The sequence below is a fragment of the Periophthalmus magnuspinnatus genome, chromosome 1 (genome assembly GCF_009829125.3).
Source record: "Periophthalmus magnuspinnatus isolate fPerMag1 chromosome 1, fPerMag1.2.pri, whole genome shotgun sequence".
NCBI classification, from domain to species: domain Eukaryota; kingdom Metazoa; phylum Chordata; class Actinopteri; order Gobiiformes; family Gobiidae; genus Periophthalmus; species Periophthalmus magnuspinnatus.
In genome coordinates this window covers 19178253-19203445 of record NC_047126.1, presented here as the reverse complement: position 1 = coordinate 19203445, position 25193 = coordinate 19178253, and the positions used below count along the sequence as shown (strand labels likewise).

The window sequence follows — 25193 nt, the reverse complement described above, 5'->3', positions numbered from 1 at the left end:
AGAATGAAACACTTTAGTACTTTGTTTACATCAGTAATGTGTTATAGAAGTTATTAGTTCAACCTTTTACAGCTTAAATCTTATCATATCAGTGCAAAGAAATAGAAAAGAAAAAATATTGTTCTAGCTTTCATATATTGATAAGTCGATCTACTAATTATCGTGACAAACTTATTAGTTTTAGTTGCACATAATGTGTTATCTGATGGCACATTTCTTGTCTGTGCAAGGACAGATATTTGGTGTTTACCTCGTCCAATTTGGTTTGGGCACAGGGGAAGGAGAAGGTAAAACCCACTGGGAGCTTCTTGTCTTTGATTTTCTGTTTCTCCATAAAGTCGCCCAGACAGTCGGCCACATGGTCGAACAGCTGCAGGCACAAGGCAAGTGTCAAGTGTTAAATAACAATCATACAACATAGTATTAAATATCATCGTAGAATATAAGCTTTATGGACAATAAAGAGAGGAATAAGAAGAAAACTAACAACTACTAAACACAAGAGATTTATTATATTAGAATGTATTTTTACAGTTACCTATTGCTAGTTTTAGTTATACATTTTTCTGTTTCAATGGAGACAAGTAGCTGATGTCACCAGGCCAGGTTACAGGTAAGAATGGTAATTTTAGGAATAAAGTTTTTCAATTGCTAAATGCATGATGATTGATTAATCTGATTTTGTATTTTGTTACACAATTACACATTGCATTAAAATCTCCTAAAGACAAAATAATCAGTCTATAATGTAATAGAATATACACTAACTCCAGTTTGCTCAGAAACCAGTTGTCACCAGCAATTTTATTCATAGAGAGTCACATTTTTATAGCCCATCTTCCATCTCCATCTCCACTTGCAGTCTATTGTCAAAAATCTGTTGATGTATCTAGTTTCTGTCCAGCAGCTGTCCCATTATGTTTTTTTTTCTGTTTTGCCGACCCGCTACTGATCGTTCAAATTTGTTGTTGTGGTATTAAGTTACACCTCGGTCTCCAGCTGTTTCTTACGGAGGAGATCTTTCCCCATTAAAAGTCACTGGTCTGGTTTAGATCTGGGTAATTTTACACTTATACGACAGCTGCAGAAGGCCATTAGTGCAGCACTTAGCCGCAATAATAAGGTTATAATTGATGGTTGTAATAATTTATACATGACATTTTCTTTACTTCACCAATTACATGTGTATTGTACTAAGAGGGACTAGAGAATTAAATAATAGTACAGCAGGCGTATTTGTTAAATTACTGCCAACTTAAATAAAGGAATAAGCTAGAAGATGAAAATAAAATGGTGGACACTATTTTGTTCACAATTTGATACAGGGGTCAGTATATCGATATGATATGTTTTAAAAAAAAAGCTTTCTCTGTTATTTCAATGGTAATTATATAAACAAAACCTTTTATTCGATTAAACTATATACTGTTAAAATATGTAGAGTTAGGTCTATGGAGCTGTAGAGTCATCCTATAGGCTACATTTAAAAATCCTGACATTGATTTTGGCAAATATTACTTATTTATAAAGACAATTAGACAGATCTGTATTGGCAGTAAAAATATTGGACCATCACTACTGTTTATTACATGCAGGCTTTCAGTGAGTCATATATGCCAGTCACAATAACACGTTTTTGAAGTGTGATAAATTGCTTAAGACAATATAGACTTTAAACGATGATACTGACTAAATATGCAACGAACCCCAATCTCAAATCTTATCGTAGTACAAAAAAATATTGAAAGTTCCCCTTTAGTACAGCACAGTATATTGCAAAAATGTAAATATCACAATTTGCTGATACAATAACTGACACTGCAAGTAAGCAAATATATTATAACAACACAAGGTTTCCCATTTTGCAGAAATGTACAGTTTTTGAAAAGAAAATGGATAAAAAGGAAGATTGTATTCATGACTTTCCTTTGGTTCATCTTGATTTTGTTTACTTTTTCTTTTAAACAATTTAACTAGTAAATGAAGGCATGCACATATTTTGTTTTAATTTAACTGATCTTATTGTAGCAAAATATATATTAAAATATCACAAATGTCGCAATACTTAAATTTCAAACTCACTTTTGATACAAAGGAATAGAACTTGATACTTAATACTGATTTCGATTCTACAATGATAATAAAAGCTTTAAAAAAAAACTGCATTAAGCCAATAGAACATGATTTTCAAGTAATATTTCCCTTTGGTAATGCAATTGTGTGTCCTTTTATCTGTGTAATGCCTCTGCCATCCAGGTTCCACAGTAGTTCGTGGGCTTACACTAGTCTATGTGTCTTATACCTAAAACAGCTCACGATCATTCTAAAGCTATTCAGGAAAGGTCCTGTGAATGAGACTTTTTAGTACTGATACCTGCTCAAGTATGCGAGTATCTAGTTTTGATACTAGTTTTAGTATCAATCTCGTTTTCTGACAACCCTTTAGTGAATATTGCATACTTTTCTCATACCTTGCAGCCCTATTCACCACTAGAACAAAGAAAAAGTACCCACTTTAAATATTGACCCCCAAAAATCTCTCATATATGTTTAATGAAAAGTCGTTATAGTAATTATCGTAACAGGCCATAGACTGTAGTTACTGTATGAACTGTCCTCTTCAAATAAATAACTAAATAAAACATACTGGTTTCAATGTGTTATAGACAGTACTGTTGTTACTGTAGGACCTGTGTGCCGCTGCCGTGGATGATGTCGTCTGGAGTATCGTACACCTGGCTCTCCATCTGAACCGGCTGCTTCTTGTCCTGTGTCACTTTCACTCTGAGGATCCTGAAGTTAGACCCACCCAGGTCCAGAGCAATGAAGTCACCCTTCTCTGTGAAAATAAACACAAAATCAAGACAAGATTTATAAATTATACCAGTCACCTGAAAGCCAGCAATTAGGATTTTTAAGTGCCTAGATTGTGATCTAGATTCATGTACTCTTAATATCTTTTGGAGGTATCTAAAGCCGTCTGCTGCTTCTGAGGGTTCACTCTTGACTGTGATTGGTTAAATCTGCCTGTCAATCACTCAGAGCATGACAGAGGCTGAACAATAAGATGAGTCGAGGGGAAAAGTGTATAATACATAATAACTGTATCACAATAGGACAATTTCACCAAAATGGCATATCGTCATTGGATACTGATCACATTTAAATGCTTATCACTATATCGCTCAGCCCTACTCACAATTTATCCATTTATATGATTCTTTCACGTACAAAAACATCCCAGTTATCATTATGAAAGTAGACTTTATTGTCTCTATAGGGTTGTGGTTGCAAATTGAAGTGTCTTTTATTGTATCCAAATGTATTCATTAATAAATAATTCATCATAATTTGATGCTAATGAATCACAACTTGACTAACTTTGCAATAGAAATCATTTCATACATTTTACAGTGTATCATTTCTATATAAAGTAGTCTCCCAATACACATATTTGCAGGGATCAGAGATTTCAATAAACCTGCATTATCAGAGATAAAATCTTATGTTTGTGTACTTTAGTAAGCCTAAATGCAAATACAATCCCACGTAGTAACACGTTTTACAAATAACATTGTTTAACTTGATGCCAAAGTCAAGTTTGTCTTTAGCTGTTGGTAAACAGTGGATAGACCCAGAAATAGTCCTCAGGCTGACGTCCCGGGGCAGAGCAGGGACACAGCTCCTAGATTAAAAATAGATTCCACCACAATAGATCCAAGAGGATCAGGGGAAGGCCAGAGGTGAAAGCTACAACTTATATGGAGAACAGACAGTGCTAGGAATATTTCAGTTAGGCTAGAAATACACTACCAATAGGCAATAGCAATGTCAGTGTCAAATACTCTTAGTGGAGATTAAACTTTGTGTGTTTGTGTGTGTTGGGGTGTGTTTGTGTGTGTGTGGGTGAGGGTGTGTGTGTGTGTGTGTGGGGGGGGGGGGGGGGGGGGGGGGGTCCTCATGGTCCTCATGTCTTTAGTTGCGTCTCAAGCCCAGTCAAACGTAATTGTGTAATCACATTGTTATTTTGTTTTTTTTCAGTGAAACGATGGAGCTCATTGGTCACCAGTGATTTACAAATAAAATAAAATGTATTTCCCCTCAGATTAACAGAGTTTAGTAATTTGTTCATTGATTCCGCAGAAATCCATGATTTTTTTCCTTTATTTTTTTCCAAAACGAAAGAACCATCCATGTCCCCAATTGGCTCGTCCCCCTGTCAATCACACCCATTTGAAAACAGGGAGATTCACTGGTGATCAGACTCACATCTTTGGAAAGTATTGAAGAAGTTTGTATTCTGGATCCCAGAATGGTCTATTGCCTGCTTGTCTCCCTGGAGATGTTACTCATCTGCTTGGAATGTTTCACAGTAATGCATTAAGCTATCTATCTTCCATTCATTTTCATTTTTATTACTAGGAAATACATGCAGGGTCTCCTCTCCGCAGATTTGACCTGTAACTTCACAGTGGTGTCAACAGCTTGTCTCCATGTAAATAGATAAGTTTACTTTGACACTAGAATATTCCAGGGAAAGCAATATGATCTCTATGAAAAGAAGCACCTCCACCAGAAAGGTTATAGTGTATCTAGTTATATAGTTATATTATATAAAGTGCTACAGAAATGTCTCAAATCAGTAAAATTTCTATTAACTACCCTCTAGTAAAACATGCATTTGTTGTCCCTCGTCTGTCTTTTACCTGGCTCTAAAAGTCAAATGGATTATCACATTTGGAGTTTGTGCACTCGTATATTGAGCTGCATGCACAGACATTTGGCAGAAGGGCGTTAGTGCAGGGCATACTGCTCTCCAGCGTTTACATATCAAAATGGGGTCAGTTTCATTCCAGTGCGGTCAAGGGGATGGACAATGCTAAAGCGCTAAAGCTAATACCATCCAGACAGCAGCCGTGCAGTGACATTCTACTGTTACTATTTGGAGTTCTTTGGGCCATGGGCATTTGACAGGACACAGAAATAACCTAGAGCAATAGTTAGAAACTGATATTAAAACTAATATATTGCTCATCTCTAAGAAACACACCTGAGCATTTGTACCAGCTCTACTAAGCAATGGATCACCACTTCTTTAGGTCAACTAATCTCTTTTATCTCCAGAATTAGGTCCCATTAGGAGGTTTGTATTTCTGTGTTTCTGTTGCCTGCATAGGATGATGCAGTGTTTGGCAGTGCACATTAAACAACAGTGACCAAACCAGGCCAATCCAGTGCTGTACAAAGGAAGAGAGTCATCAGCAGTTTTCTCCTAAAGGCCACAGAAATGACACACTGGGAACCCACTGTTTCACTGTCTGTGGAGAGAGTTATATAACGGTGCACGGATCCCTCTATAGTCCAAACATGTTCTAGAGTTTGATGTAATCTCAGATGTTGGTCTGGTCTAACTCTATGGGAGATTCACTCCTTCATTATTTATTATAAGAAATATTTGTTAGAGATTGGGTCCACAAACCTGTAAGCATTAAACAACAAAGAGCCATATGATAGACAGTTTTAGAGTCATATTCCTCCGTGAAGCAGGATCAACACACATTTTTAACCATTGGAATTCTCACTGGCTGTTTTGGTTCTGAAAGTAAATTTTCCACTCATTTTTCCCATAGACATTTTGTGGTGACTACTGTCCACAAAAAACACTGTTGATTGAGTCCAAAAAGCACATTTAAAATGCAAGGTTTGGTGAAATGCTTTGATAACTTAGTGGTTTATAAGTTTTACAAACATATTTTAAATACAATTATAGGTCTTGTGGCCATTAGTTACCATGTAGTTGATTAGCTCAGAGCAAACACATTTTTACTACAAATGGGAAAAATGAATGAGACATTTATTTCTGGAACTTTTGAGCTGACGAGTCCTGACAACAATCACTCCATTTTGTTTATTTGTGCTGACAGAGACTTCGAAGTTTGTGCCAGTTTTTGTTATTTATTTTGATCCTCCTTTGGGTTAGTCCTTGTTTAGAACTAATAAACAACTGTGTACACCTACAGTTTAAAATAGTCCTGTTTGAGATTTGGACGGACCAATATCGTATCAAGCACTGTCTCTCAAATATTGGTTCAGCTAATATCCTGGTTGGTCCTATGAATGAATGTAATACTACTGGACCAAGACGTCTCAAAATGTTTCCACTTTTATTTAGGCAAAGCTGTTTTGTTTTGGTTTATACAGTATCAGACATCACTTAAGAATTCAGATGGCAATTTATACATTTTAATCCTTTATTTATTCAATTTTGCGAATGAATGAATAGTGAGGAGAGGCATCCAGCAAACCATCGCACTCAGGAATGAATCTAGTAACACTAAACTGTAGCATTCAGTCTAGTCAGTATGTGTGTTTGTTTTTTGTTTTTTGGGGCAGAAAGTGAATGCAAAAGTGGCTGCATCTGTAAACACAAACCCCTTCTACCCATATTTGGCCTTCATTCATTTTTGTGTTTATCTATTGGTTTACCTCATAAACTCCAGGGTTATATTCTCAAGGTTATGCGTTGCAATTCTTCTAGTTTCTGCTATCCAAAAACATACAAAGTAAGCTATTGTCCAGATAGGTATCGTCTTCACAGATACAACCACCTAACTCAGGTGGTAGGCAAATAAATCTGTTCACTAATATTCCCAATTATTCCAATTATTATATTTTCTTGTTTTAATGATACTGATGTCTAAAATGTTGCAAACCATTGGGTAAAACGGACTATAAAGATTTGTTTTATTATTATTATTAAAAAACTATTGCAACCTTTATTTCTACAAAGTTTTTCCAAATTAAACTATGTGGACATAATTGTGAGACATGTGAGGCAGGGCTGAACGATTTCTGAGAAGCATTGCAATTGCGATTAGATTTGCGCATTATGGTTTAATAGCAGGATCCGGTTCAAAGTTCACATTTTTAAACACATACAGAATAACTAACAAACAGACTGAAATATAAAGTAGCAAACTAACACAAGAAACACATTTCAGAACATATCTGTACAGATGCAAACTACAGGGTTAGCAGAGTTTTATGCAGAGTAAGACTTTTGGATCTTGTTTGTGAGTGAAATTATGTCACTCCGTACTTGCAGCCTTTGTGATTTGCTGATTGTTCAAATTGTGATTTTCATGTGATAAGGATCAAGCCTGAATTTGGGCATCAATGTACTGTCAAAGTTTTTATTTTATTTATTTTTACAGTACTAATAATTGTGTTGTGTACCTGATCCGTCAGGGATGGAGCGGACGAAGGTGGGCAGCATCTTGACTGTGGCCGTGGGGTTTGTGTCACGGCCGAGTCCATTCTCCATCTCCCTCCTGAAGCGGTTCATGAGGTCCTTCAGTGTCTCATCAGAGAAACGCATCGAGTACAGGTACTTATCGATCTGCAAAAACACAACACAGACATAAGACAACAAACTAATCATAACACACAGATACACATTAGGGAGCTTGGTCAACCAATATTCTTATTAGTGAAGTAATTTATTTGGATCATAAGCATTTATATATGTACAATAACAGAGAGGGGAATGTTTGAAGTGAATTAGCTGGAGATTTGATTGGTTGAAATGATTGGGGGTTTTTTTGGTTTGTAGTACTTTCCTGTATACTTAGTTGTTATTGCATGAACCTCCATGACCTTGTGAGTGTACTTTGAGTGTACTTTGGGTCAGAGACATGGTCAGATCAATTTTATGCTTGATTGGTTACACAGTTCTTAAATACTTTTCTTGAATAACATTGTTTTGTAGTATTGTCTCTTTACTAAATTGTGAACACCTTGATCTGGAGGAAGTGTCTGGGGACAGGGAAGTCTGGGCATTTCCCACATCTACTATATTTCACATTGACAAGGATTCTACGATAGCTAATGGCTTTCATTGATTCAATCCATATCTGTAACAACAGAGTCCTCTTATAGAGCGATATAACAGCCCCACCAGTTAAATTGCTAACCTGTCAAATCACCAAATTGTTTCACTTGAGGTTACTGAAATGAAGGGACTTGTGTCAGCCTAAGGATCAATATTGGTTTTAGATTAGGAAGTGGCCAGCAATCAATCAACAATAGGCAGTACAGGAACAGGAAGTAGAATGTGGAAAAAGTATGGAAAATAATATGGGAATAATGGCAAAAATTGCTAAATATAAAAATCAAATCACAGTTGTCAGGTTAAATGAGGATAACACTATTGCTGCTAATATTATTCAGCGTTCACTGAAAATAACAGAATAAATCTTACACCTGCTGTCCTCATGTGAGCTTACACATTTACACACAAGACATTCAATTATTATTTAAATGGATCAATCATCACTAGAACTACAATACAAAAATATGTATCAGTGTAAGTTGGGTCTACATTACTTGTCAACGGCATTTTTAACTCCACAAAGAAAACTTAATATATATTCATTTGTATTCAAACAAAATCCCTTTACTTGTCGCCTCCGTATTTTATCACTCCTTTTTGCTTTTATAGCTCAACATATTGCCTGAAACTTTAATTTCTTTCTCCGAAGTGAAGAATAATTACGTGAATTGTATTATAAAAGGAGAGGTTAAGTACACGTTTGGTGGCCTATTTTAACAGCCTCATTTGACTTTTTGGCTCCTGTTCATTGATTTGTAAAGGCAGAGGTCACTGGTCAATAGGACACTAAAATATATAACACTGTTTCAACATAAGGTTTATATTTAGAACTTAATATGTAAGATCTGTTAATGCTTAACATTTACTCGAAATCTTTAAACATAAATGATGAAGAACCAGTAGGACCAGACCATGACGAAATTAGGACTCAACCTGGCCAAAGATTGGACTAAAATGGGCCTAAACCTATAAACCTCTAAAACTACTAGTACTACCACCACTACTCTACAACTACAACAACTACAATTACTACTACTATTACTAGTGCTGGTCTACTAATACTACAACCAACTACTTCTACTTAAAACAAATACTACAACACACTGTAAAAACATTTTCACTTTTGTCCCAATTAAAAGACAATACCCCTCTCTTCCCTTGCCCCTGGTTTGGTGCCATAGTAAACCTTTTAATTAAACTGGCTGTGGAGGATTTGAGCCATAGAGGTGGAGTTATGTAACCTCGCCGTGAATGCCACAGGGTACAGTCTATCACAAAATCTATTCTGTGCCAGGGCAATGTAGCCATACTGTACCCTGCTCTTTACAATTACTATTTATATCAACCTATGTAATGTAATGTACTGGCCTTGTTAGGAAGAGAGAGAGACGGCTGTGATGCTTTGATATTTAATTTGAAGATTATAATGTAAGGAGAGATAAAGCTGCACACAGAGTGAAATATTGTAAGTATTTATTTGTGTTTTTGATTATATGTTAGCATTGGGAAGTAGCATAGTTGGCTGAGTATTCACCCATCAACCAGAGAGTAGCTGATTCAAACCTGGCCCAATTGCTTAATCCACATTGCTAACTCTAGTTTCAGTCCAGGTTTAGCTCTGGGTTTAGTTCCAGAGCTAAACCTAGTCCTAAATTCTCAATAGACTGATGGGGCTGGCTTTTGATGTGTTGTCTCTTGACTATTTTAAATTAAGTTATATTTTAGAATATTACAAAATATTCTATAATTAAACATAGCTGATATTAGGTGTGTTCACATGTGCACATTCACCACATCAGAATTAGTGGATCACACCCATAATAACTCCCCTGCTTGTGATATTCTAATTAATTTCATAAATCAAATCTATCGTCCTCTGCACTTTTGCCATGTTATTACCCTGTGAGGTGCTTGGATGAGCTGATGGGGCAGAGGGGAGTTCATGTTTGGACCTGAAGAATCAGCAGTGAACCAGAGGATGGAGCGGCATGTTAATTAGTGTATGATACTCAAGATGGGAAAAAGTGTTCTTCCCTTATTTACATGTTAATTTAACACTTTTACACTTTTTAAAAAACAAATATTAGAATTAGTTGTTTTGTAAAAGCCCTTCTAGTAGGGACAGACATGGCACATAAATGTTGTAGTGTGTCACATGTTGAATGTACATACTTAGCTTAGTGTATAATACTCAAGTTTAATGTATTAAACTGACTAAATGAAAAAAGCACCGAGACTTTTCTAAGAACAATTCACTTTCTTATAAATTTTGTCTTGTATTTGTTAAAATACTTTACTTTACTGCAGCTTTGGCTCCTCCCTTTGTTTGGTTCCTTGTCCATATCTTTCCCGCTTTTAGCTGTACATTGTCATTATTTTATTGTTTTATTAATTAAATATATTGTTTTGAGACTTACTGAGCCACTTCAGTCCATGCATGTGCAGCTTGATGACTTTACTCACAGTGTCACAAACGCTGCCATTTTAACCAGAGACTGTGTTGAGCTCACATTTCACTAATGCCAAACATCTGCCTAAGAATAACTCGTTTACTCTGTCTGCCGTGGAGCTGGTGACAGGAAAATGATGCGATAAACAGACAGCACTCACAATAATCACGTCAGACATGGGAACAAAAATGGATTTTCTATGTTTAAATTTGATGTTCAATGGATAAAGAACATGGGGCTGTAATGTACCCTGGACCCTTTGAAAGACATAAGATTGAACTCTTAATTTATGAAGTTAGTTAGTTAAATCTAAAACTCTAATAGATGAAGAAAATAACACCTACTACTGGCTACTTTAGCTACACTCAAACTATTCTTACAAACGCCAATAAACTAGATGGATTGTAACATTAGATTACATTTGCTTTAGCCATTATGTATCCCAAATGCATCAGTATTGTACCTGTCACATTTGGGATCCATTCAAAACAGCAGTAATGCCCTTGCTGCTGCCTCTCCTTTGCCCTCCTCAGATTATGCAATGTCACCTCTGCCAAAACTATATAGCCACAATCCCCTCTGCAAAAGTAGCAAGAAACAAAAAACTTGTGAATTTTACCAAAGACTGTATTTAGCAACCAAGCAGCAATGACTTTACTATCGGTGCATTCACACCAGCACACTGTAATCACATTCAGAATAACCCAAATTCCATACAGAACCTTCATTAATACAGAGAGGACAAAGGTTGTAGTTGGCATAAAAACCCACAAATTCTAACAACCTCTAGCATATTCGACTCCACTCTAAAAAAGATTTGTGGTAAACATTATTATTTTCTAAATGCTACCCACCTCTAATGAATACCTTGAGGAGCTGTACAAAACCTTTTATAGTTAATTTTGGTAGAGCCTTTTGCAGAATGTCCTTAATCTCCTGATGCCTGTGGTTGCATCATTCCTCCTCTCTCTTTTGATACAACCAGTGCAAATCTAACTACTTTTCAAAAAACACCTAGTAAGTACTCAATTCATGGTTCAATATTTATTATGGTTTAATGAGAAGTTGTGGAAGGGATGTTGTCTATTCTCTCACAATGACATAATTTTAGTGCAACCATCTGATTTTGTACGAGACGCTAGTTATTTCATCACGTTGGCCGCATTGGATAGAGCAAACTATCATGTTCTATGAAGTCTCTTAGCTGTTTTACCAAGCAGCTCTAACAATAAGGGGCATTCTAGGCCTAGAAGCTAAACATTTGACATTGTGAAAGTTTCTGATAACATTTTGAGATTTCTTATATTGCAACATCTGATATTGGCAATATTGTCACGTTCCTACCTCAAAGATATCAGTTCTGTTGGCTTTATTTGTTTTTTATTCAGTTTTTCTTTTAGCCAGAAGCAACTACCGGCATCTAATATTAAATTATTTACTAAGTCATATTGAGTGCATACTGAATGCTAAAAACACTACATAATATATTTATATATATTTTTAAGTGTTTGTAACAGACACGTGTAACAGATATGTGACCTGATATCTGAATTTATACGGTATTTGCACATACGTTTTTATTGATTTTTCTGCAAATTGTTTATTGATTTTGGACATTTGACCATTACAAATAGTACTTTAGCTGTTTATCTTGATTTTTCGACGTTCTGTTGTGTTTTTATATTCCCCATTCCCCATCATAGCATAAAAAAAGGTTGTCATATCATATCTTTTTTGCAAATATCCCTACCAAAATCCTCTACTTAATTAACTTCTTACTAACTTAATTCTTGACACTTGATACTTGTGTATTAAAAGGAAGTAACACCTTTCCCACTCTGAAATGAATAAAGTATCATCTTATCTTTGCCAACCAAGCCTAAAAATATAATACAACACGATTATTCTGAATATAAAAACATCTTTCTAACTCATACTCAAATTGCTATGTAAATATAAGGTTTATGTGCAAAATGTTCTTGTTTTTCTCCTTTAGTGTGCACTGACACCACAGAAGCAGCTCACGACTTTCCTCTGACACCTGTCTGCTTCTGGCGCTATGGCAACCACTGCTCCGGAAACGCGAGGCACACCATCCCTGTCTAGGCCTGTTCAAGGACATCCAAAAAACTACTGCCAAAATGTACCCAAATCTAACCATTTTACCCTGTTTTACACAAATTATGACTTGTTCTTACTCCCAAATCCCCTGTCATTATGTTTCAATGTCAGTCTGCATGTAGATTTCCATGACATGTCACTATACCATGCAAAAACACCAGTACTGGCTGCATACTTCTACTACTGCAATACTACATACTAGCACGAGGCTTACCTTTTTGAGCTGATCATCCTTCAACTCGGTGAAGTAGTAGGCCAGAAGCTGAGCGGCTATCATCCTGGAGCTGTCAGTGTCCAATGAGCCAAGAGAGAAAGACTAAACCAAAAAAAGCCTGTATTTCAAAGTGTCTGCAGTCCCCCTATCCCCCTATTGTACAAACAGGTCCAGATGCAGTACAATGGATGATGTATTAAGCTGTTTGCAAGGTTAAAAAGGAGCAAGCAGGCAAGCAAGAGATGGCCGTGCCTGTACACCCTGCGACAGGCGCACACACTTGGAAACGCATAGAGGTTGGGTCAGCCCCGCTAAGGCCCGCCCACGAGGAAACCGGCTTCCTGTGCTTGCATTGGAGAGGAAGACCAATGGTGGATGAGGCTTGTGCTGCTAGTGGAGCTATGCCCAGCCCCCACCGAAGAGCGTGATTGGATAAACATAGGAGCGTGAGATGAGAGAGGGAGAGAGGAGAGAGGAGAGGGAGAGGGAGAGGGGGAGGGGGCACGGGTGGACGTGCAGCGGGGCAGGACGCAGTGCAGTGATGTCATAAGGATCCTGCTGCCTCACGGAAAGGGAGGGGGGTGAGGGAAGAGGTGAGGGATGGGAAGAGATAGGGAGAAACGGGAGGTTGGTGAAGAGAAGCAAGAGAAAAATAGAGAAGAGAGGGGAAAGGAGGGATGATGAGGATGAGGAGAGGAGCGGGGTAGGTACAGGAGAGAGAGGAGCAAGATTAGAGAAAAAATTGGAGAGAGGGGAAAGGATGGAGATGGAGAGGAGGAGTGGGGTAGATACAGGAGAGGAAGGGAGAAAAGGTATAGGGAGACAAAGACAGGAAGTTGGAGTGGACTAGAGGAGAAAGAGTGGCAGAAAAGGAAGTGAGTAAAAGAGAAGTACTCTAAACAGGTTCAAAGAAATGCTCTATACTGGTTCAAATCCTATTTGCCTGATCCCCATCAAGTAATCCAAATTAATTAATAGTTCAAATTCTTCAAATCATGACAATTTCTCTTCCGCTGGTGTTCCCCAAGGCTCTGTTCTCGGTCCACTCTTATTTCCTTCTCTCCCTTGCCCACATGTTTCGTAAATTTGAAATCAGTTTCCGTTGATATGCACATGACACCCGGCTCTACCAGTCCATGAAGCTCACCACAACTTTACTTACTTTATTCTTTATTTGTTAGTGACCATGTACAAATTAATTAATCTTACAAAAGAAGAGATGATTTGTACCAGATTTAGCTGCTACTTTCCATCTGCAGTCCCTGGGCAGGTGAACACACATTTAAATACACATTTCAGTACAATTATATCATAAGACAAAAAGTTCATCATTGACATTAGCAGTACCCTCCCTACTTGAAAGAAATTAAATATTGGTTCTTTCACAGCTTCCTCAAACTTAACAGTTCTAAAACCTAGATCCTCTGCACTGAGACTAAATCCACCCGTATCCAAAACCATCAGCTTCACCGTCACTGCTGACAACTTCTCCAAAAGATAGGAAGAGTGGAATGGTGGAAAGAGGGGGATGGGAAAGAGAGGGGGAGGGGAGAGAGGGGAGAGAGGGGGAGGGGAGAGAGAAGGACAAAGGGAGACAGAGGAGCGATGTAGGGTGAGAGTAGAAAGCTAGAGAGAAAGATAGGAGAGGACAAATGGAGTAGGAGAGTGGGAGAAGTGTATAGAGAGAGACAGGAGTGAGTGACGAAAAATAGAGGGAGATAGAGAGGGAGAATGACAGAAAGTTATAGGCAGATAGAGGAGTAGAAAGAGAGAAAGGGAAAAAGGAGTGAGAAAGGGAGAAAGAGACAAAGGAGAGCGAATGAGAGAGTTGGAGGGCATTAGAGACACTAGAGGTTTATCTGCTGTGGCCTTCACTGTCAGCTCCTCAAAGAAACACTCCACACAGGACACAGCTCAAAATGTTCACTAGTGCTGAACCATTTGGGAAAAATATCTAATTGTGATTTTTATGACAAGCTTTGTGATTCAATTTGTGATTTATGTTTTAATAATATTATTCTGTTCAAAGTTTTCATTCATAAACATGTTCAGGTTAATTAACAAAAAGACTGAAATGACAGACAAACTAATACAAGAATCACAAGAATCACATTTCATTTCAACATGATTGTAGATCTAAATTACAGGGTTGGTAGGTCTTAAGTAATAAGACTTTTGTTTGTAGAGGAAATTATGTTACTTTAAAAACTGCTGGCTTTGCTTAGCTAACCGTGTCCATTAAAGTTTTGATTTTATTGTGATTAATCTTGCAGTCTTATGATCCATTAATTTAACCTTTCATAAATGAAGGTTAAACTCTGTTATGAGAAATTTTAGAATTGATTTGTGCACCACTGCTCCGGTGAAACAGAATAAATGTAGTGACTATCAGACCAACTTGTCTAAACTACTACTTAAACCCATCTGAGCAGTGCAGACAGACTGTGGAAAGTGGAAAATTGCAATATGGATCATACTTGACATGAAAATAACTGCAGATTCTCCTTAAATAGTATTTTATTGACAAATTCAATAAACAATCAGCCCAAATGACCCCAATATAACTTGTGGTGCCATATGGTGCTCAACAGTTAAATCCACCCCATGGTTGTTTTCAGTCTAAGGCACATTTAAAACACAAAATTCTATGAAATGTTTTAATAACTTAACAGTTTATTTCATTAGTTACCACACAGCTGATCAGCCCCTAGCAAGTTTTTAATCTCTCTCTCTCTCTCTCTCTCTCTCTCTCTTTTTTTTTTTTTTTTTTTTTTAGATGTGTTGTATTAATCGTGATAGACTCCTTCTAAAGACCAATTTTGGTATACACCTTCTCAATAGTTCTCACACCTCTAGATGTGACACTGTGTGCACGTAACCTGAAATAACCTCAGCCTACCCCCCCCCCCCCCCCCCCCCCCCCCCATCTCTCTTTCTCTCCTTCTCTTTCTCTCCCCCCCCCCCCCTTCCCTTTGCAGCTCAGTGACATCACAGCCTCATGACTCTGTGACGTATTGTCCTCATGCCGTCCTGGTTTTCCTCTTTAACTCTTCTTGACTCAGGGTTTTCCTCCTCTCCTCCCTCTTTCTCTCTTCCCCCTCTCCCTCGAGGTCTTTTACATGAATGAATACACACACTCTCTCTTCATTGGATCTGTCCCGAAATGAGCAGATTTGTCATTTACTCTAAATGGAGCAGGTGTCATGGCGTCCACTCTGTAACCTTCCCTTATGACCTTCAGGTTTTTAAATCCCCAGTACATAACATGTTAGTCTAAAAAAAATGTTTGTTTTTTTTCCATGTGTGAAAATTTGCATCCTTACTGTCTCCAGAAACCTGACTCATATTTGGCCTTCTCCAGCTTGTTTCTATGGAAATTGTGTTCCTTTGGCTACGATCTTCTACAGTAAGGCTTTCTCTCCATGAAGAATGTTCCAAAGTACAGTCTTACTATACCTATTTCATATTTTTCTTTTATTGGCATCATTCATTTGACATGTCTGAAGAAATTAAAATACTCAGTGGTCTGATTTTGTCACAAATTGCAGTTTTTTACAATATACTCTTTGGGGCAAAACACAAAATATACTCCAGCTTCAGTAAATATGTTGAGCCTGATAAATTATAGTGACACTGTTTTCCCTCCACATCACCTCAATTAAACAACCATAGCCAGAATCTCTTCTGAAAGTCAGGCATTGTACTTGGTTGGACAAATAGTTGTTTGCATTTGACCCACTTCCCCCTAAAACTTTCCTATGCCTCTTGCCTATGATCTCCTCATGCTCTGATAACCTTCTATGCTGCTCTCCAAACAGGTCAGAGGTCAGGGGTCATCACACACAGGAATCCAGGAAGTTCACCAAAATGTGTCACATATTCACAATACCCTCTACGTACAGTGACCACCCAAAGCAGGCATGTCCTCTCACAAAACACTTTGTCCAAGGACAGTTTCCATCATTTTAGCGATTCATGGGTTTCACAATGATGAAAAGTTTGAATCATTAAAAATCCAATGCAAAATATTATATCTTTTGAATAGTCACCAGTCTTCAAAATGGCACCATGTAACAGGAGGCTAGTTCATGATCTGACATTGGAGATAAAATATATCAAAACATGTATATTATTACTATTGCTGTTTTGTATGAATAAGTCTATAATAAAAAATATTTAAAGATGCACTATGTAACGTTTCTGATGATTGTCTCCCTGGAGATGTTATTGCTTGTCTAAAATGTTCCACACTATGGCATTACAGTTGTCTATCTCAAATGGAAACAAGCATGTGACGTCACCAGGCCAAGTTCTATAGACATTTTTGTGAAGAGGCAACTCCACTCGCAGTGGGTTTTTTTTTTTTTTTTTTTTTTTTCCCCCGCTTAAAATACCTATGATTAACTAAATACAGGATAAATATATTTAATGCCATGCTGTAGAACATTCAAGGCAATAACATCTCCATGGAGACAACTAGCTGGAATATCCTCCCCAGAAATTTAAAGTTTTTTTTCTACCTAAATATACTTGATTGATGATTATTTACCAATTTAGTCAATAACTTACTTGCATGATCATCAGCGAACATTTTCCTGCCGTTTTCAATTTGGACACTAGAGGGCAGGACTATTCATACCTTGAAACATGACAGGACACAAAGTTTGCAATCATGAAAATGGGGAGTTGATTTTGCAAGATTAGTTGTTTATTTAATAGTTTTGTTGTTGTTTTTTTCCTCCTCATTTTCAACTAGTTCCACAGTAAGTGGAAATAGTTGACAAATATGTATTACAGGCCTACACATTGTAACTATAATGTAATGGAATTATATGGTCAAAACTGAATTATTTTAATATTTAGATAATTGATGAACAAACTAATAATAAAGGACAAAGTTGGATAGTTAGCAGAAGTAACACAATATTTTATTGTAGTAATTTTCAGCATTTTGGACAATTTATAAAGTTGCCACCAGGGGGAGCCAGCTTCTGGAGATGATAATTGGTCAGAAAGAAGTAGAAGGTACTGAAATACATCAATTCAAATGAGGTTTTATTAAAAAGTGTGGTCTCTTATCTGATCTGACAATCAAAATATACCACCACTAACTATATCAAAGTTGAAAGCCAAGTGCAAGTAAGGGCAAAACATTAACATTTTTCCACAAACGCAAATAATACAAAATAACCTTGCGGTGCAAGATGGATTATCATGAGGATGGAGGTTTTACACTCAAAAGAATCCACCCTGTATGTCTCCCACTGATCTGTTTGTGTTCCCATGGGTTCTAGTGTGGAGCAGAAACCGTACATTTTCCTGACAGAACATTTTGTTTGTGTCAGGTGCTGTGCTGACTAAATTTAAAGTCCCTCCTCTCAATAATTTCAGTGGATACCATTCCAGATCAACACAGCTAACCTTACTAGCACTGAAATATGTGCATGTGTTCAAAGAGGAGTACATATTGGATTTAAAAGTATCAGTTTATCAAAATGTACCATAGCATAAGTAACCACTCCTCTTTTTAACACCTTTGTAAATCTAAACAAAGTCAAGAGCAACATGGCAGCTGTCAGTTTGGAGGCTGTAAAAGCAAAATGCAGCTGCCTCTGAATCTGAAGCTCTTTATTTCCTCTCCAGTCTTTCCCACAGAGCTTTAGTCATTTGAATGCTGGGTATATTTAGGCACAGTGGTCTTGTACTGTAAAAATTGGAGGTCTCAGAGTATCAGTGGTGCGTTAAAAATAGTCTTGACTTCTGCCGACAAGTGTGAACTGAGGAGGACGGCGTCTTGAAAACCTAAAAAGGGCTCTGGGGTATTTGTCTCTGGGACCTGCAAGAAAGAAATACACTCAATGAAATTTTAAAGTTTTGTTTTACTATTTTGTTGAATTTTTCACAATTTTACAAAGGTGAGGTGTTTTTTTTTTGTTACTGTTTATTTTAACTGGCCACATTGATATTCTGGTGTAATCTTTTCTTCAACGTTTTCCTTCATCGATAAATTGGGACTAAGTAATGATTCACAATTTTAATAAGGCTTTTGTTTTTCCCACTTTTAATTTAAAGGATTTTCTTCTATTGGTTCACTGACATGTTAATTTTCAACTGCAAAAAGGGTAATTGTTAATAATGAAGCTTTTAGTTTTGCTGGACTACTTTAATTGTCTAAGGGTTTTGTAATTGGAAAAATAAAAAATATGTTGGTGATTTCTGCCTTATGCAACACTGCAATTTCAGAAGCATTAATTTGCCCATGTTTTAATTACAAGAAAGCAAATCAAAGTCTTTGAGTCTTAACAAATGATGTCCAATCACACAAATAAAATTCAAAATATTTAGATAAAAAATTGTATCCATATTCACAGTTGTCACTTCTTGCCCAAAGTGTGAAATGAGTGTAAATTTTGGGGGGTAAATGCTATATATAGTTGTGAGTGCATCCATACATGGGGTGGAAGGGGAACAGCATTCCTACAGTGACACATCAGCAAGTGCTTCCCAAGGCACCAGGCTGGTCTACCACTGCTTTGCGCTCATTTAATCTCTCAGGGTGAGTCCAATTTTGTATTTTTACCTTTTAAACCTGCTCCAGAAATTGTTCAATGTATTTTAATGGTTTACTGACATGTTTGGATTGATAATAAATGTTTGGGATCAGTATAGGACAGCTGGTTATGGCACTTAAGCCCTCTTTTATGCATGTAATATCCCATAGCGCTTTTCTCCTAAGACCACTGCATTAGAGGGTGACTGACCTATTGTAATTTGTCAGGAAATGTGTTGAAAGAATAGATTTTATTGTTTTCCCTATGGGATCATGTTTACCTTGCACTATTGTTGTCGTAGTTTGCTAAGTCCATCAGTCCCATGTAGCTTATGTCTTTTTCAGTTCATTTCTGCTCTTGTAGTGAGACTTGCTTCGTGCTAATCTATTCATAGCGTGTGGTTGTAAGGTGAAACATGGGCTCTGGTGGTTGGTGGCGATATGTGGGGACTGTACGGCTGCTTCAGAAATGACACAGGCTTGTCCTGGTTTAAGATTAATTGTTACATAAAGTTTGGTTTAAATGTTTTATAAATTGGTTTTCTGCTTGAAAAGAAGGTTATGGGGAGAAGAGGAGAGGATTTTAAAAGTATGATTTACATGATTGAGATTAGAGGTGTACTGTGTAACTTTTCTGGTGATGGAATGTTCCACATTCTAGGCAATGCAATAGCGTCTCTATGGAGACTAGCAGAAAAGTTACATAGACAGTGCACAAAATGAGTAATCCTATTAATAAAGAACTGGCTAATTGGTAACTGGTAATGCTAATAGCCTAAGGGCCGACACCAGACTTTTAAGGCAGTGATTAAAGCAAATAAATATTAAAATGTCTATGAATACCCTCTATCCAAAAGTTTATCCAAAGTTTAGTCTGCCCCAGCCACATTTATTTACAGTTTAATAGTTGAAGTTATAGCCATTATAAAACAGTGTTAAGGCTTATTAATTTCAATTGGCGACAGTGGTTTAGGTGGTAAAGCATTTGTTTTATAACCGGAGGGTTAGTGATTTATTCCCACCTTCACATCTGCTGTTGTACAGTCCTTAAATTCTTGGCTGAGGTTAGAAAGCCCTTGTTGTGGATTGACAGCCCTGTTTCAATCATTCAGCCTTAGGGTAGCTGTGGCTTCAGATGCATATTACCACCTCAGAGTGTGGAGAGTCAAAGAATAGTTTCTTACAGTAGTGAGTATAACACACTATAATTTTGAGCCATTGTTATTTAATTTTCTGTCGACACCAGAGATGGGAGATGGATCGAAAATGGCAGTTGCTGTTTTGAAGTTATGCAAAATTAGTATGTAGTATTGAAAAGTATATAGTCTAGTAGGCCACAAAAAGGCTGATTAAAAAATATTTCTAAATTCTACTAAATCTAGACTTCATCCCTAGTCATCAATACACATAGTTCTGTAGCGGACAATCCACTGTTTAGCAATTTGCAGGCCCATATTGACAGTCTTTTACTTGAGACTTTTGAGCTTGTCATTTTAACAGAACTGAACATATTATTAAAGAGACATCCTGGTTTACCTCATTTTGTTCATTTTTGTCTAAGAGCTGAATGTACCGAGTCAAAGAAATGTCTAAAAATGTACTTGCACCCGAAAACATGAACTGAATGTATTCATCATGTATTTTAGCACGTACCATTGTTTTTCTTAGCAGCGCTTTGTCTAAAGGGAATACTGTGGCAGCTTTTCTTATTGTGATAATTCAAAACCTTTTTAACATACTTGTTTTTGATTTTTTTGATTTTTTTTTTTTTCTTTGGTTTTCTATTTTTACTTTAATAGGCACCTTGTTATAATTTTAGTTACTACATAAAGCAAAGCAAGGACAATAGTTGGGAGAGCAGTGGTTCTCAAACCTTTTAACTCTATGATCCCTGAAAAACATTTAACTTGAACAAAATAAAAGAGAACTTAACCAGATTCAAATCAAGAATAAATCAGGACTTCTCACTCATTGGAAACCAGTCCTAATCTGGGATTAAGGGCTGGACCAGAACTAAACCAGGCCTAAACCAGGTGTAACTTGGTTTTATTTACCATATGGATCCAAGTCAACCCCGGGATTAAAGTGGTCCTAAACCACCACCAAATCTGATCCAAAGAGGAATATCTAAACTAGGAAACATGTGCCTTAGCCATGGTTAAAACAGTACTTTTTATCAATATCAAGCAAGAGTGTAACTTTGCATTATTACAGTAATCCACCAAACCAACCCAACATACTCCTAACCCCATCATACATTCACTCACACATCTCCCCTACCACACATTATATCACGGCAGCAGCATGTTAAAATTATTATATTATCTGTAACATCGCTAGTTTAGCAGCAACAATTAATGTAATAGTATAAAAAGTACATAATATATCCCCTTTAACCTGCAATGCCAATAACCCCTATGACGGTCTGAGAACCACTGTTCCCATAACCAAGGATTTCTAGCTCTTTAGTTTGTTTCTCATATGTATTTTCTGGTTTCTCCGGTGGCTCTCATCAGGTCCCAAAGAAACATCCAGCTATGGAGTCCAAAATAATACCGTGGTATAAGAAGAAACTTGTAAGCCATGTTAAAACTGATTACGCTTGTCACCACATGGCTCAACAAGTGTCTCAGAAAACAACGGTCAGGTACGCAGGGCTGCTGGCTTACCCAGGCTGACCCAGGCTGACCCAGGCTGACCCAGGCTGACCCAGGCTGATGCTGCTTATGGAAAGGAGCTAGGCTGGCTTTGGTGTCTGTATTTGAAGTCATTGAGTTGTGTATTAGACAATGTGTCGGTAGGCCTGTCACGATAACAACTTTTGAAGTGTGATATATTGCTGAGGTAAATATAGACAATAATTGATGACTGAAAACCAAACTATAAAGCAGAATTATCCCCCAAAAAGTATTCTAAATGTACAAAATTGAAATACTGTAAATGAATAACAGAATGCAACACTTAAGCAGTTAGTTTGTGTCTATAATGTGTCGTAGAAGTTCATACCATTCAACCTTGTACATCTCATCATAGAACAGAAAACTAAGCAAATATTTCCCATTAGTACAAACTAAAAGTACCATAATAAATATTGACCCCCAAAAAATGATTGTTCCATCTGTTATATATCGTCACAGGCCTATGTGTTGGCAGTAAAGAGCTTTGCAACAGCTGTGAACATTTGCCATTGGGTATATTTTATCACCGCAAAAAGTTAGACCTGGACTTCTGCCTATACAGTTTCAGACTTTAACATTTTAATTAGCCTTAATCAATTGTGAAAAATACTTAACTCATAATGAACATATAGTTTAACCTTAACCTAGTAACTGCTTAATAAGGGGTTAGGAGTGACTATCAAGTAGTTATTAGGCCTGAATCATCTTGTGTTTTTTTTTGTTCATTAAGAATTAAGTCTTTGCACATGTTTTATTAAGGTAAAGGTACTAAAAGTGTAGAATAAAGTGCAGTTATAAGTGTTACAATATCTGTCAAAAGCAATAGATGAGAGTTTGAGATTGATTATAGTGCTAAAATATATGTCAATTAAAACTGAATGTGCAATCAGACAGTGTCTCTTGGGCCATATGTCCTATCTTGCATTAACTTCAATAACTGTAGTGTTCATACTGGATTCTGATCAGTTTGATATTCCCCTAATACAACTCATAAAATAATATTAAAAAGTCACATTTTCTAGATAAAATGTGGTCTAAATATGCGTGATATACTGTATTAAACCATTAAGGACTGAAATGATAACACATTGGAATATTAAATGTAAGTGGGATTGTTGTCCTAATCATGATCACTATATGTACTTGTTAGTTGTTGTTTGGATGAAGTCCCACCTCCCTGAGCCTCAGTATCTGCCTGTAATCTGCTCTAATGCTCAGAGCTTATGGGGCTGTCACTGACTCCAGGCTGCGGCTTCCACTAAAATCATTTTCATAAAACGTTCACTGCTGCATGCTCCTCTCACCGCGCTGGACGATGGCTCGCAATGTAAAGCAGCTTATAGATGTAGAGAACAACTGATATTTGACTTATGTTGGAATTTTGTTTGTTTTCATTTTTTCTGTCTATATTCTTGAATTGCAATGTCTGTAATTTAATAAAATTAATAAAATCATTAATGATAATTGATGAATGATAATTTCATTTCAGACATTCAGAAAAGTTCAAAACCTCTCCTCTTTATAAACCAACACTATAAAATGATTTGGCCTACAACTACAATAGCCCTGCTGGGTCAGATTTGTAAAGAAGAAAGGGAAAGTACATCCGAACATGGTACTGATTATGTATTATCAGACAAAGACATCATTTTGTATTATATTGCCACAAAGTCTGACAAGATTTAAAAGCTTCTTAAACTTTTTTTTTGTAGCACTGCTTTTTAGTCGTGTCATAAGAAATATATAATTTGTGAATTTTAAATGTGCAGAATGTAACTTTTCTAGTGGAGGGTCAACAACCTGCTTGTCTACTGCCCAAGTTACTGTGGTGGGCTAACCCTCGTGCATGCATGTTTTTCAGTTTTATTTTTAAGAAATAAAAATATGTTTTATTTAATAGATACGTCTATTATAATAGATAATCCAAAACAGATATGTTTAAAGACCTAAGGTGGAACATTTCGGGTGAAGCCATATCTCGATGGAGACAAACAGGTAGTGGACCCCTCAGTAGAAAAGTTACATACTACACCTTTAAATCATATGAATTGGTGAGACAAATATTAATATTCCTTTACCATACATTTAGCATAACACAAATGTGTCAAAATAAAGACAATAAAAATGACAGTTTAAACATTTACACACAAGTAAACCACTAATCTTGCTAATACTTGCAGTTATAGTAGTGGTTTATGTTAGTATTAGTGTTATTTGCTTGTAGTCATCACAGTGATGCAGTGATATCCTCATAGCCCTGAACTGTCGCTGGCTCTTACAGTTAAACTCTGTCTGCGGCGGCCATCTTGGATCGAGTGGTTTTAGTCTGATGTCAGAGTTCAGAGCTCTCCCAAGTATACTGACCCACATTTAGACCCAGGGCTACAGATCAAAGACTTTTATGTTTCTGGAGTTTTATATGTGTAACATAAATTAAATGATTAGTATGTTACATTTAGGGTCAAGTTTAGATAAGTGAAGGATAACTACCTAAATAATATGGCACTAGCTCCCCCTTTTCTCAGCTCAAATCTTTTCAGGAGAATGGCTAATGGGGTCTTGTATCAGAAAATTACAACAAATGTATTAATTACCAATATTCAGAAATGGCACACAGATTGAAGCCAAAAATGTAGCTTTTCTGGCTTCTGTGTCGGAATATATTAGTTGAGGTAATCTGGTGTCAGATGTTGCTAACTGCTTCACTGGGGTGAATACTGTCTTGTCATAGTGTTCTGTGTGGTAATCTCAGTAATAATAACTCTTAATTACTCTTTATTAACCAGGAAATCAGTCAGTCACAAGCAGAAGAGCACAGAGTCCCAGGCCTCAGAGGCGATGGCACAACCAGCCTACACCGTCCCGGCCTTTCGGGAGAGGTGAGCTATTTCTGGCATGTAAGACAATACGGAGGTCACACACACCACATATATGCACTGGGACTGCTTTTACATGCAAAATCAGCCATGATCTGTAACATAACTTATAATATTTACATTTTCAATAAATCATGCTTATTTATGTATGTATTTATTAATTAAATTATGTGCCATGTTACAAAATAATAATAATATCACCACCATGTGTCACCATAAGTTACATCTTGATTTGAAGAACTTGTATTCATGGTTTCTGGCAAAAGGATTTGGCATGGCAACGGCCCTCTGTTGTTATAGCATTAGTGCAAAAAAAAAAAAAGTAAAATATTTTATCTTTTATCCTTCTGAAAGGATTTGCCTGAAAACCACCTTTCCCTCCTCTGTGTGTGTTTAAATGTCCTCTTGTGCGC

The 25193-nt window shown here is 36.8% G+C and overlaps 2 protein-coding genes across 9 annotated transcripts in view; one reads left to right on the top strand and one right to left on the bottom strand.

The window, feature by feature from the left end:
- LOC117390034 (hexokinase-1-like) overlaps nucleotides 1-13020 on the bottom strand; it is a 28607-nt gene extending 15587 nt beyond the window's left edge. For 2 of the 3 annotated variants that reach the window (XR_008648905.1, XM_033987705.2), the window contains exons 1-4: nucleotides 12677-12975; nucleotides 7237-7399; nucleotides 2691-2839; nucleotides 251-370 (exon numbers count right to left, since the gene is read on the bottom strand). Coding sequence is in view for 2 of the 3 variants with exons in the window: in XM_033987705.2 (XP_033843596.1) it covers nucleotides 251-370; nucleotides 2691-2839; nucleotides 7237-7399; nucleotides 12677-12739 (495 nt within the window). In the remaining variant the exon portion in view is untranslated. Of the gene's footprint in view, nucleotides 1-250; nucleotides 371-2690; nucleotides 2840-7236; nucleotides 7400-12676 lie in introns of all 3 variants that reach the window. The other variant, XM_033987782.2, reaches the window with a different exon arrangement.
- A 5446-nt stretch (nucleotides 13021-18466) lies between these two features.
- myom2a (myomesin 2a) overlaps nucleotides 18467-25193 on the top strand; it is a 32001-nt gene continuing 25274 nt past the window's right edge. For 2 of the 6 annotated variants that reach the window (XM_055225652.1, XM_055225669.1), the window contains exons 1-2: nucleotides 19137-19232; nucleotides 24691-24783. In XM_055225652.1, the coding sequence (XP_055081627.1) occupies nucleotides 24743-24783 (41 nt within the window). In that variant the 5' untranslated portion in view covers nucleotides 19137-19232; nucleotides 24691-24742. Of the gene's footprint in view, nucleotides 18592-19136; nucleotides 19233-21742; nucleotides 21874-24690; nucleotides 24784-25193 lie in introns of those variants that run through there. The other 4 variants (XM_055225645.1, XM_055225665.1, XM_055225648.1 and 1 more) reach the window with 4 other exon arrangements.